The sequence below is a fragment of the Balaenoptera acutorostrata genome, chromosome 11, assembly GCF_949987535.1.
Source record: "Balaenoptera acutorostrata chromosome 11, mBalAcu1.1, whole genome shotgun sequence".
Lineage (NCBI taxonomy): Eukaryota > Metazoa > Chordata > Mammalia > Artiodactyla > Balaenopteridae > Balaenoptera > Balaenoptera acutorostrata.
Window position 1 is genome coordinate 44,083,397 of NC_080074.1, and position 15,128 is coordinate 44,098,524.

At 36.9% G+C, this 15,128-nt stretch overlaps 1 protein-coding gene across 1 annotated transcript in view; it reads right to left on the reverse strand.

Moving 5' to 3' along the window:
- The window catches only part of GLIPR1L1 (GLIPR1 like 1), a 31,600-nt gene extending 22,262 nt beyond the window's left edge, over positions 1–9,338 (reverse strand). The window contains exon 1 of the mRNA XM_007195002.2: positions 9,162–9,338. Coding sequence (XP_007195064.2) covers positions 9,162–9,338 — 177 coding nt within the window. The remainder of the gene's footprint in view (positions 1–9,161) is intronic.
- Positions 9,339–15,128: the final 5,790 nt, after the last annotated feature.

Genomic DNA, 15,128 nt, shown 5'->3' on the forward strand with positions numbered 1-15,128 from the left:
TTAAATCTTCTAGATCTTTGTTAAACATTTCTTGCATCTTCTCGATGTTTGCCTCCATTCTTTTTCCAAGGTCCTGGATCATCTTCACTATCATTATTCTGAATTCTTTTTCTGGAAGATTGCCTATCTCCATTTCGTTTAGTTGTTTTTCTGGGGTTTTACCTTGTTCCTTCATCTGGTACATAGCCCTCTGCCTTTTCATCTTGTCTATCTTTCTGTGAATGTGGTTTTTGTTCCATAGGCTGCAGGATTATAGTTCTTTTTGCTTCTGCTGTCTGCCCTCTGGTGGATGAGGCTATCTAAGTATATATCTTTATATAGATGTTTTAGTGGTTGCTATAGGTATTACATAATATATAAACGTAACTTATGACAAACTATTGGTGTCACCATTTTACCAGTTTGAATGAAGTGTAGAAATATTACTTCCATTTAGGTCACTTTGCCACTCACTCCACCAATAATACAATTGTCTTAAATATTTCTTCTATATCAAGAACCATATATGTTCCATAACCAATATAATATAACCAATATCACCATAACCAATGCTATAATTTTTGCTTTAACTCTCAAACATAATTTAGAAAAGATAAGGGAATAGTTTGTTACGTTTACTCATAGTTTTACTCTTTGCCTTGAGTTTTCTTCATTCCTAATGTTCCAGGAATCCTTGATTTATCATTATCTTACTATTTTAAGATCTTTCTTTAGGTATTCTTTTAGAGTGCGTCTGATTATGACAAATCATCTTAGTTTTTCTGAATCTGAGAATGTGTTAATTTCAATCTTCATTCCTAAAGTATATTTTCTCTATGTAGTATTCTTGACTCTTTTTTGAAATTGAAATTAAAGTTGAAAATGTTGTGCCACTTTCTCTGGCATCCTTGGATTTGGTTGAGAAATTTGAAGACACTGAAATTGTTTTTCTCCTATCTGTAATGTATTGTTCCTCTCCAGCTACTTTTAAGTTTTTTTTGTCTTAGGGTCTCTGAAGTTTGATTATGATGTATCTTGGCATGAATTTCTTTGGGCTTATCATATTTGGTCTTTACTCAGAATTGTTTATATCTTTATCCAAATTTTGGAAGTTCTCAGCCACTATTTCTTAGAATGTTTTTTCTGGTCCTCCCCATCTTTCTCAATTCCTTCTGGGACTCCAATGACATGAATATTAGATATTATATTTTGTTATTGTCTCATAGATCCCTGATGTTCTGTTCATTTTTTTTTTCAGTCCATTTTCTCTCTGTTGTTCAGATTTGGTAATTCCTACTGTTCTATTTTCAAGTTCACTGGTCTTTTCCTTTCCCATTTTCATTGCCCATCCAGTGAATTTTTAATTTTGGTTTGTCTATTTTTAGTTCTAAAATTTCCATTTGAATGTGTAACTTTCATTTCCTAGCTAAGACTTTATTTTTTTTCATTCCTCTTAAGCATTTTTATAATAGCTCCTTGAAGCATTTTTATGATTATTTTTTTGATATCTTTTTTTAATTAAAGTATAGTTGATTTACAATGTTTCAGGTGTACAGCAAAGTTATATATATATATGTATGTATATATACTTTTTATGATGTCTACTTTTAAATCCTTGTCAGATAATCCTAACATCTGTGCCATTTGGGTGTTGGCATCTGTTGTCTTTTCTCATTCACATCGAGATTTTCCTAGTTCTTGGTATATGACTGATTTTTTTAATTGTATCCTTGACATTTTGAGTTTTATATTATGAGATTCTAGATCTTAGTCAATCTTCCAGTTTTAGCAGGTCTTCACTGACACTGCTCCAGTTGGGGGCAGTCCTACTTATCACTGGTTGGTGGGCAAAAGTCCAGGATCCCTACTCACTTTTTTTTTTTAATTTTATTTATTTATTTATTTATTTACTTATGGCTGTGTTGGGTCTTCGTTTCTGTGCCAGGGCCCCCTCTAGTTGCGGCGAGCGGGGGCCACTCCTCATCGCGGTGCGCGGGCTTCTCACTATCGCGGCCTCTCCTGTTGCGGAGCACAGGCTCCAGACGCGCAGGCTCAGTAATTGTGGCTCATGGGCCCAGTTGCTCCACGGCATGTGGAATCCTCCCAGACCAGGGCTCGAACCCGTGTCCCCTGCATTGGCAGGCAGACTCTCAACCACTGCGCCACCAGGGAAGCCCTGCCTACTCACTTTTATTAACCCTGCTGTGGGGAGGGTTATCTTGTTACCACTGGAAGGAGATGGACATCCAGGCTCCCCCTTTGCTTCTGCTGACATCATCTCATGGGGAGAGAAAGGGGTACCTTGTTATGACCAGGCGGGAATGAAAGTCTAAGCTCCCCACTTGACCTCTGCTGACACCTCAGAAGAGGAAGGGGTATCTATTGCCTCAGGTGAGGCTGGAAGTCCTGTTTCCCCATATGGCCTCCACTGACACTGTTGGGGGGGGGGTTGTTGTGACATGCACTTCATTACTGCTGGGTGGTAGTGAAAGTGTATGCTCCATGCTTGGCCTCCTCTGACCCCACACTGGCTGGGAGGGAGAGGGGCACCTCATTACTGCTTGGTGGGGGCTGGAAGTCTCCTCACTCTCCTCTGACACATCACTGGTGGAGAGGTGGTGGGAGGGGTGCTTCATAAGTGTCAGGCAAGGACGATAGTCTAAGTCTTCCACTTGGCCTTTGTTGAAAAGAATAAGAGGCTTGTTTTTTCCCCATGTTGTTTGTCCAGAAGAGGATGGTTACTGTAGAAAATAAAACAAACAAAAAACATTTCTGCCTTACTAGGCTCTCCCTTTCCTTATTCTCTGGCAAGAGAGGGCAGGCTTTTCTTGAGGCTTTTGTTTCCATCATCCATTGACATTTCTGGATTTCAGCCTTCTTTAGTACCCAGTCCAGGATTTACAAGAGTCAAAAAGGAAATCCAGGGAACTCACCTTGTGTCATTCCTTGAGTCTTGGCGTCTCTAGCGGATCTGTCTGCTTTCTTTTCTCCAACTTTAAGTCTTCTGATATTTGTTTTATATAGAATATCCAAGGTTTTTAGCTATACTTAATGGGGAGAATAGGGCAAATGGATCCACTCCATCTTGTTGGGAAGGTAATTTTTTAAAGTTTTTTGCTCATTGTATTTCCCATTCCTAACTCCACAACTCTAAAAGAAGGCATTCCCAATAGATAGATAGATACCCTGTAATTCCTTGACTCAAGAATTTTGGCATGGCAGAAACCTTGAGCAGCTAAAAATAAAGGCTGCTACCAGTATCAGAATCGTAGCCTTGAGCATACAAAAAGATCTCAGAGGGAATGGTAGGACATTGAACTCGGAAGGTAGGGTATCTAATATGGTTCTTCCAGCCTTCATCATGATTTCTGTGGCATAGGACTACCATGGAAGCAGTAGCATGTCCAAACCTGGAAGGACAATGTCACTGGCATCCCAGTGGTCACTGGTTGGAAAGGATAATAATGATTATTGACTTGATTTCTAAAGATGCTTCCTTTATCTTTTGGAACAAAGACTTCAGATTGTGTGTGTGTGTGTAACAATGGGGGAATATAAGTCCAAAAATGTTAAAGATCGCATTTTTAACTCCCTTGTCAATGTGAGGACTAAAAATTACACTGAAGTTGATTTAATGAAAATAAATAAATGCCATTATGTTTCCATTTTAGGATTGTAGATTTAAATTCATGGTATTAACCTCATTGGTTAATTTCCTATATTCTTCTTTTGACATTTTAATCACTAATTTTCTTTCAAACTGCAAAAATTGTCGTATCAAAAATTTTGTTTTCAGTATTCAAGAGAGACTTCAGTAGTTTTCAGAGGATGATACATAATTTACTCTTCTGAAAAATGAATAGACTGAGTGATGAGTTCTGATATACCAACCTCCACCAAAATTATATGAACTTGAAACAGGTAAAATACCACAAAGACAAAGCCTCCATTTTTTTCTCGTAGATACAATTCAGAACCAAACCAAGAAATCAACAACAGCAAAGAAATGTTTTCAAGCCAGTTCCTTTCACCTAATATATTCCTAGCTATAGTTTTTATGCAATTCATTTCTTTTCCAAGATATCTCAGCATATCTATAGCCTCTAGAAAACTTTATCTCCCATTAAGCCTGTAAGAATTCTAGTCTTTTGCTTGGATCATTGGGAGATTTCTCTGCTTTAAAAGGGAAAAATGATTAGCTTTAATCTGGTGTATATTTTAAAAGAAAAAATATTAATTAAAGTACAGTTCTACCATGAAATAGCTTGTACCAAGTCATCCTCTATCCAAAGTGTGGTACAAAAGAAAACTATTCTGTCATTCTAATTAAGATCTAGAATTATTACTATCCAAATGGTAAAGACTATGGTCTTGAAAAAGTAAGAATTAATATCTGATGGCTAAGGAATTATATTTATTCAAAACATGTATTTCAAACCAGTTCAAACATACACAACATGTACAAATTATAATTCCCTAGATGTATGTATAACTAAAAACATATATTTGCATTTTAAAATTCCCAAGGAGTCTATAATTATAGCTCATTTGTTTTGATTGAACAATGTAATTAAAAGTTTTTCTAGAAAAAAAATTAACGACCTCTCAGATCTGGCAATGCTTTCACTTAAAACTTAATTGCTATTAAGTCTCTGGCCCTAAGGGAAAATTTTTATTGAGCAGTATTCTGCCTTAACTTGTAAATGGAAGAATTTGACTTATAGACATGAATCTCTTTAAAAAGCCTAATCACTTGTCTTACGCCTAGTAACTAATAATTCAAGTACATTCTAGAAGCTCTTGTAATCACTAACACTCATACTATGAATCACATCTATATAACAAGTTCCTCTGCACAAGGAAGAAAAAGAAAGCCTACCAAGAAATTCTTCAAAATAGAAACTAAACACAAAGATATTTATAATATTTTCATCTGATGGAGAATTCCCACACTACTTTTTAAGGATATGCTCAGATAATCATGATGCTTCTGCTTATGCTGTGGCAAGAAACATTATATTGTGCATATGGTTGAGAGCAGGAGGATGTTGGGATGTATTGTATGCTACTGAAGAATTTATTCTATACACAGAGAGGATAAAAAAATGTTCAGCAATAAAAATATATAGCATAGTAGTCACTATTCAAAATTCCTGAAAGGAATATACTAAATAATGCAAATGACAAAAATAATACTTTAAAATGGATTTATTGAGGTATAATTGATATAGAAAAAAACTGTACATATTAAATGTGTACAATTTGATGAGTTTGGACATATGCAAACACTCACGATACCATCACCACGATCAAGGTAACAGACATAATCAACACTTCCCAGTATTTACTTGTATCCCTTTGTGTGTTTCTTTTTTTCAAAATAAATTTATTTATTTTATTTTTGGCTGCTTTGGGTCTTCGTTGCTGCACGCGGGCTTTCTCTAGTTGCAGTGAGCGGGGGCTACTCTTCGTTGTGGTGCACGGGCTTCTCATTGTGGTGGCTTCTCTTTTTGCGGAGCACGGCTCTAGGCACGTGGGCTTCAGTAGTTGTGGCTCACAGGCTCTGGAGCCCAGGCTCAGTAGTTGTGGCACACTGGCTTAGTTGCTCCGTGGCATGTGGCATCTTCCTGGACCAGGGCTCGAACCCACCTCCCCTGCATTGTCAGGCAGACTCTGAACCACTGTGCAACCGGGGAAGTCCCTCCCTTTGTGTTTTGTTTGTTTTTATGGTAAAAACACCTAAAAAAATGAGATCTACCTTCTTCACAAATTTTGAAGTGCACCATACCTTATTGTTAACAATAGGTACCATGCTATTTGGCAGATCTCTAGAACTTATTCATCTAATGTAACTGAAACTTTGTACCCTTTGAATAACAATTCCCCAATTTTTCCACCTCCAAGCCCCTGGCAACCACTACTGTATTCTCTGCTTCTATGAGTTTGACTATTTTAGATACCTCCAATAACTGGAATCATACAGTATTTGTCCTTCTGTGACTGGTTTATTTCACTTAGCATAATGTCCTTCAGATTCTTCCATGTTGCCACAAATGGCAGGATTTCCTTCTTTTTTAAGGCTGAATAATATTCCATTGCATGTATATACAACATTTTCTTTATCCAGTCATCTTTTGATGGACCCTTGGGTTGTTCCTATATCTTGGCTAATGCAAATAGTACTGCAATGAATGTGGAAGTGCAGATATCTCTTCAAGATCCTGAGTTTTCAATTTTTTTTTGGATAGATACCCAGAAGTGGGATTTCTGGATCATATCATAGTTCTATTTTTTAATTTCTTGAGGAACCTCCATACTTTTTTCCATAGCTGCCGCACAATTTTACATTCCCACTAACAGTGTACCATGGTTCCAATTTCTCCACAACCTCACCAAAACTTATCTTAAAATTTATTTGTGTTATAATTAGTTACCACCAGCATAACAAACATTTGCAGTTAAGAAGAATAACAATCTGAATGAGTCACTAATTTAATAAAAAATGGGGATGAAAAGAAAGCAAAAGGATGCTAAACCTCTTACATTAGAATAGCAAGAGGATCAGTAGATACCCTCTTATTCTTCACATTGGTAAAGCAATTATCCAATGAATGACCTTGAGAGCTCTTGTTATACTGCCTGTCACTGAGCTAGCTGAGTTTGGGGGCACTCCAAACTCAGAGTGCCCCAGCCAGAGAGGCTGAATCCTAACTCATTTTCTCTACAACCTGTGTTAAGTATGAAATTAAACTTTGTTTCATTAAGCCACTGAGATTTCAGGGTTTATTTCATACCAGAGCTCAGCCTAGCCTCTTGTAAAACTTATTGCTGGAAGTGCAGTGCAGCCATAATAAAAATCCAAGCTCATACCACTTGAGACCTAGGTAGGAAGGATCCCTGCTCTGGGTCCAGACTTTATAGGACATCACATATTACACACACACACACACACTTTATTTTAAAATGAGAAAGATTCTCCTCATTATAATCTTAGCATGGGTTCAATGAGACCTGCAACACTGAATGTCTGAATCTTTTGCCACATGTTTTTAAAGCAAAAGGCCTCTGTATCTGAATGGTAAAAAGGCTTGTGAATATTGTTGCTGATGACACTGGAGACAGACACTGCTTCAGAGTCCAAGAAAGATTTGAACCATGGAAGCTCTTAGGTTAAGAGAAAAGCTTGACTTGTCAAATCTTTCATTTCAGCATGAAAGCAGTAGATTCATGAATAATATAATATTGTTTAGAAGTACTACTGAAGATGTGTTTCCTCACTTCTCTCTTTATATTCCCATTTCAGGGATAAGGAGACATTTTGCAATGGTAACAAGTTTCTATTACTGTTAAGTAGGGATAAATGTAGTTTTTTATGTCACCTAAGTGAAGCATGATATCAGTTCTTCACATTGGCCAGTAGATGGACATGAGCACTAGAATAGTAAATCATCTTATACTTATAAAAATATTTAAGAAGACAATTAAATTTTCCAAAAAATTAAAAAATATTTAAAATACTAAAATTGATGACCATTCATTATAACTTTAACCCTAACCCTAACCCTATAGTTATAGTTATAACTATAAAATTGTAGCTATAATTTTAATGGACAGTTTTGATTATTTTAGAAGAAATGGAAATTTAGCTAATAACATCAGTGAAAATGAGCAAAATTATCCTGACCGAATCCAGATCTGAGCAGATTAGATGAAATCCCTGAAACCACATATTCTTTACTAAATAAAAATTTAACTACTGAGCCAACAATGAGACTATATGTGGGCTTCCATTTTTGTACTTCTTCTAGCCCACAAATGTTAGTGGCAAGCTTGCCTTAGCTGTGTGGTAGAGACTACCAGTTAGTTGGCGAGCAGTGAGGAAACTTATATCAGAGGAATGATGGCAATCCATGTGATTCAGAGCCAAAATATCTGAAAAAATGTGATCTGTTACTCAGGAGGCAGATCATGAGTCCATTGAACTTGAAGCTCTAAGCAGAGGTTGGAAAACAGATAATTAATAGTATTTGTAGGTTGTAGTGTGGGTTCAAGAAGAAATTATAAAAGTATTTAAAACACCGGCCAGTTTGGAAGCAGAAAGAGAGAATCAAGAAATGTGGGGCTTTGGAGAAATGGAAAAGGAGCTGCTTCTATATAAAAGGCTTTGAGAGACCAATGTTGTAAAACTTTCATGTGATTAAAAGCCTCAGGGCAAAGAGAAGATGAAGTATGTGATTCCAAGGAAATCCTCTTAATTGATTAAAAATTGCCTCAGCAAATGGAACAGTTTAAGACTGTACCCATTTCCCCAAAATTCATGTTTCAAGGTAACTGGCATTAAGATGGAAAAGAAAAGCACCAGGGTGAGAAAACAAAGAAACAAAGATGTGAAAATTTCTCCAAACTATACTTTAAGCATGGGTATTGGTACTTGGAACTGACTGGAGGTATATAGCTGAAAGGCCTTCAGAGTTTTGGAGAGAGGTGTATTCCCAAAGATACTGTAAACCTGTTATGAAAAAGCAATGAATGCAAGATATTTTAATGACTCTTAGACCTTAAACTTCTGTGGGCAGAAAGCAGTCTGAGAAGACTGTGTAGCCCTCAAAGATGGCATATTTCCCAAGGCCCGCTTCAGATTGGTCCAAGGAGAATGAGGGATAAGGAAGAACATTTTTAAGGGAGAAGATAGGGATCACAAAAAACAATGGACAAGGGAACACCTATCACCTCTAATCAAATAACTTTTCTGACTCCCGGTATAGCAGGTCTTCATAATATCTACCCTAAAGATTTCAGAATTGCTCTGAACCAATGATTGCTGTGTAGCTCCCATTCTTCCACTTTCTGATTAGAAGTGTTTGTTATAGTTGTCTTGTCTGTTACCATTGCATATTGTTTATGTGCGGGACAGACAGTCACTAGGCCAAGAGTATCCACAACGATTGCCACCCCCCTGGCCCCAGCAAACCTGCATAAAAGGGAGCTAAGTCTAGGCAAGGAACAGCTCCAAGTTTTCCTTTCTCATCCACTCTTATCACTACCTTGGAGGAGATAGCCCAGCCAAGGTGTGATTTCTAGCTGCATGCAAAAGGTCCAGACTGAATTCATACAAATGAGTCCATGACACTTATCGCCCAGATACCTTAGGATGAACCAGAGAAGTAAGGGTTTTTCCTCACCATGTGTTTCATGTTGGCTGCAGTGGGCTGGACTCTGCCACGCGCTTCGTTGTGAGCTTTCACGGACTCGTCTATAAACGTCTGATTTGTGATGGAGGGGACTTTGGGAGGCGATTTACTGGCTACCAGACAAAGACCTAAGGTCCATAAGCAATTCAATTTCTTCCCTTGAATCATGGTGGGACGCAGAGAACGCCGTGACTGCACGGACCGGTAACGGCTCAGTCTGATTTTCCCGGCTCCTGGGGACCACGCTCTTCCGCTGGCTCCAGTTTCCTGCGTGGCCTCGAGGCCAGCGCGGGGATGCGCGGAATACTCGGCTCCAAGCAGGGAGGCTGGGCAGGCTGCAGGATTGGCCCGCCACAAAGCCCTGGGCTGAGGGATAAAGCCCTGAGTCTCTTTGTGGTGCAGTTTTAACCATCCAAGGTGCTTTCTGTGGATCCAATCTGGAACCACTGCAGAGGGCACCTGGATTGTAATCCAAATTGCAACATGCAGGCAGCACATGTGTATAAAAGGAAAACACGTGTAGGATGCTGACAATGGACCGAGCCTGGGCAAAGCCCTATAGAGTAGTTTCATAGACTCAGCTTGCGTGTATAGCTTTTAAAAAATTCATTGTTTTAAATAAACCGCAGCATCACGTTGTGTGTTTCCTCAGAGACTGGGAATAAAGCAAGAATAGGCATTTTGTATACTCGATGACATAAGAGATCCTTAATTATTACCTTGTCAAACATTTAATTATTTAATAATTTGCTTCTGTGGTCTCAGCTGAAGAGACAGACTGCCTAGAAAGATAAACATAGACATGTGGAAAAGTGGGCAAAATCTTTCCTTCTTGATACTTAAATTTGGAACAGACCTACTGTTTGGTGACTAGTAAACTTCAGTTAAAGGACTGCTTTAGTTGGGATGCTAAAGGCTAGGACAGAGTACATTTGATTGCTTATTTTACCTACATTGCAATATGAATCAACTTCATTTGGCTTAATGTTTTAAATCCATTATATGTAATATTGTTAGTCAATAAAAACCAGCATTGTCCCCCTGTGACATTAAATGACATTTTTTTCAGTATTTCTGTGTTTCAAATAAATGTCTTTGATTATTTGAGGTTGTTTACAATGCCATTTAATTCAAATGAACATATATATTTACATTTACTGATATTCTAGCCAATTCTAGTAGTCAGTTAACCTTGCCTCTAAAAGAAAAAAAAATTGATACAACTAGTCATTTTTTTAATAGAAAGCAGAAAATTAAATTATAAAATGGGGAAAAATAAAAGGATCCTATTGGAAATTCTATGGAGCAATAGAGAAAATACTTCTGGTCTACTATATGCCAATGGAGAATTGCAATATATGTGACTTTAGCATTATTTACATAGTCCAAATTGAGCTTCTGATATCCACACCCCAATCCTGATCCTCCCATAATCTTCCCTAATTCAGTTAATGGCAGCTCCATTTTGCTGACTGCTCAGGCCCCAAACTTTGGAGGCATTTGGTCCCTTAGTAAATTCTGTTGGCTTTGTCTTTGTGTTTTCAGACTGTGACCACTGATCACCATTTGAAATGGCACCTCCTTGATTTCATGGATAATTACAACGACTTCCTAGTGGATATTCCTACTCCCACTCTTAATCCCCTGTAGTCTTTTCCCAAGATAGCAGTCAGAGTGATTTTATATAGTCTTTAGTATACTTAAATATTTTGAGTGTCTACTATGTACCAGGCATTCTTCTTGGTGCTTGAGATTACAACCATAAACAATAAAACAAAGCAATCTGCCTTCCTGGAATTCTAGTGAAGGGAGACAGACAATAAATGATAAGCATGATAAATAAATTCTACAGTATGATAAAATGGTGATTATGTCTATGGAAAAAATAAATTAGGCTAAGGAGTTTGGGAACACTGGGGTGAGGGTGGGGGTGATGGTGGCAGGTTGTGATTTCAAACGGGGTGATCAGTGTGGATGTCTTTGAGAATGTGCCTTTTGAGAAAATGCTTGAAGGGCATGCAAGATGGAAGCATGTGGATACTGGAGGAAGAGTGTTCAAGGAAGAACTTTAAATAAAGGTGGAACTTGTAAAGCAACTATACTCCAATAAAAATTAATTTTTAAAAAAACCCCAAAAACAAAGCAAAAAAAAAAAAAACAAGGTGGAACTATAATATAGGCAATAATCATCTGGAATATGGGAGAGCTTAGTGATTATAATTGAACTATTCTAAGGTACTTGTATTACTAGGAGAAGAGGAGAGATAATGAGCAACTTTTGACTTCGTTAAGTAATGCACACGTTAATTATTTAAGAATGACTATTAAAAGAAAGAAGAATACCAAACCAGTAGAGGGAAAACCGACAGATGAAGAATAATCATTCCAAGAGAAGTCAAGAAATCAGAAAGAATTTGTACTTTTTTCCTTTCTTCATGTGTGTATTTAAGGTTATTCATGTTCTTACAATTACAACTTAGCTGCAACTCATAAGGTTTGAGAGTGTATTGCTTTTATTGCTATTTAATTATAAATATTTCATTATTTCCATTATGACTTACTCCTTGATTCCTTAATTCCTTAGATTTCTCCAGATGGGTTTTTAAGCCATTTTTTTGGTTATTGATTATATTTCATTACATTTGTGGTCAGAGAATACGAACTATGTGATATAAAACCTTTGCTGTTGGAACACAGATGAAGAAATAGATAAAATAAAGAGAAAAAAGAGTCAAGAAGTATCCACATATACATCCCAGAACTTGTATATAATAGAGATGGCATTTCTGATGAGTTAGGTAATAAGGACTTTTTAAAAAATATTCTTATATAATTACTTATCCCTATGGAAAAATGTAAGATTTAATCTCTTTCTTACACAAAAATAAATTCTGTATTAAGACTTAAATGTGAAAAAATATCTCTACCGGAAAATAAGAGAGTATTTCTGGGTATTTCTAGGACCTCATACCATTGCCTCTATGTATACTTATCTTCATATTCAAATATTTAAATACTATTCTCAACACAGCATCCAGAGTGATTCTGTTAAATGTGAGTCAGATCATGTCACTCCACTGCTCAAAACCTTCCAACTGATGGCTTCCTATGGCATCCAAAGCAAAATCCCAAGTCCTCACATTAAACTTCAAGACCCTAAACAATGCAGCCCCTCTCTGATCTCATCTCCTACTTCTCTCCCCTTCCTTTTCTCTCTTTCAGACACTTTGGCTCCTTTGTCATTCCTGGAAAAAGCTAAGATGCTCCTGTTCCAGGGCATTTGCTCTTGTTTCATTTCCCTAAATTCTTTTCCCCAGAAAGTTACATGGCTCTATTAAATATTTGCTCAATTTACATCTTTTCAAAATACTTGAGAGTGGTATTTTATATTACCCATCCTATACCTATCACTTCCTATTGGCCTTTTTCTGTTTTATATTTCTTCATAACCCTTACCCTCACATTTTGTGATATAATTTATTTATCTATATTGTTATCATTTCCCCCTCAGTTGAATAGGCAGGGGTTGCATATTATTGTTATTTTCTACTACTGTATCCCCAGCATCTCAACAGAGGAGTTCAATATTTGCTGAGAAAATTAATAGACAAACCCTTTAAGACTCCAATTAAATGTTAGTTCCTTTTATGAAGTCCTCCAATTAGAAGGAATCTCCTATCATTAAAACACTTTAGCTTCCTATGTCTTATTACAATACTTTATTTCTCTTTTCCCCTCTGTATTAGTCAGGGTTGTTCAGAGAAACAGAACCAATAGAACATATATCCCCAACCTCTCTTTATACACATACACACACACACACACACACACACACACACACACATTTTAAAGAATTGGCTTACACAATTGCGGGGGCTGGCAAGCCCCAAATCTGTAGGGCAAGCTGACAGGCTGAAGATTCAGTTAAGAGTTGATTTTGCAGTCTTCAGCCTGCAGGCTAGAAACTCAGGTTGAATTTTTATATTGGACTGAATTTCTATTTTGCCTCTACATCCAGTCTTCTTTGGGAAACTTCAGCCTTTGCTTTTAAGGCCTTCAACTGGTTGAATGAGGCCCACCCACACCATGAAGAGTAATCTGCTGTACTCAAAGTCTATTGATTTAAGTGTTAATCACATCTAAAAACTATACTGGTGTTTGACCGAACAACTGGTCATCACTGTCTAGCCAAGTTGACACATAAAATTAACCATCATACTCTCTTATTCCTCCAAACACTTCATGTACCTATCTTATTACTTTATTCTTCTTTTCCCCTCATATACTGCATTCAATCAATTTACAGATCCTGTTGGTTCTACTTTTAAAATAATGCAAACACTTCTTCCCATGCTGTGGACAGCCAACACCCTGGTTAGAACCACCATCATCTCTTACTGGAGCAAAGGCAGTAGTATCCTTCTTCTCAGTTTCTCTATATCCATTCTCACTTCATTACAAATTATTTTCAATAGAAAAGCTAGATTATTCCTTTCAAAACAAAAGTGCCCCTCTTTTCAAAACCCTCTAATGACTTCCTGTCACACTTATAACATTGAAAGTCTAGATGTGGCTCACAAGGCACTGCTTAATCTGACCATGGCTAATCTCTGGCCCATATCCTACATTCTCCCCTGGCTCACTCTGCTTCAGCCACATCCATCAGCTTGACAAGGATGCCCTCTCCTCAGGCCTTTTGCACTTGCTGTTCCCTTTGCCTGCGAATTCCCCTCAAGGAAACCATACCTGATCATACAACATCTCCTACTGTCAGTGTCTATCCCATTAACCTCTTATATTTTTCTTCACTGTATTAATTGCTACCTGACATTATTTATTTATTTAATGTTTGTCACCTCTATTAGATTGTAACCTTCAATAAAAGAGTGGCTTTGTTTCCTTCACTGCTATATTTATAGCACCTAGAGCAGGTACTGAACCCTTATACCCTCAGTAAATACTGTTGAATGAATTAATGAAGAAACGATCACTCTTTTACTTTCTAAAAATGTTGTATACAACTGTAAGCTTCTTTAGAAACCATATCTTATTTGTCATAGACTTACTAGGGGCTCACTCAATATTTTAGACTCAATAAATAATTTAGAAGGCAATACTGGCTAGGCATATATTCTTTACTTTTTCTAACACTGGTTATATTTGCAAATAGTAGGTGTTCAATGGATGTTTTTTGAGCTTCAAATACAATTTACTTTGGATCTGCAAATAGTCGAGGTTAACATATGGCTATTTAGTTTTATTTTGTGTATAGAGAAATTAATTGGAAGTAATAACAAACGAGTTTTTGTAATGAATTGTTTTGAAAATTGGCAAAAAAGTACAATTTATATGATCAACACATCATCCAAGATTACTGCTTCTACACTAGATGTTTTCTGTACTCAGAAATGCTGAAGCAATTTAGGTGTACTAAACCTAAGTGCCAGGAGCAGGGAAGGATATATCTTAATGTTATTTTCTTGAATATCTATTTGTGGAATGGGCAGAATTAGTCAGGCACTAGAAGTTTTTAAGGTCTTTGATTACTTTTTAAAAGTTTTTGGTTTCATTTTTTTTCAGTTTATTTTTGCTTTTCTCTCTGTATGCGGGTAATAGGTGGATGAAATTTTACAGAGTATAGGGAAGAAGTAGGAGTGATTACCGTATACCCATTGACTTCACTCATTTTATGCTTTAAAAATGCATTTGTATTCTCACTCCAAAAACTGGTTCCAATTTGCAAATTTAGATACACTTTTTAAAAAATTTAATTTAATTAATTTATTTTTTATACAGCAGGTTCTTATTAGTTATCTATTTTATACACATCAATATATACATGTCAATCCCAATCTCCCAATTCATCACAGCACCACCACCACCATCCCCCCACCGCTTTCCCCCCTTGGTGTCCATACGTTTGTTCTCTGCATCTGTGTCTCTATTTCTGCCCTGCAA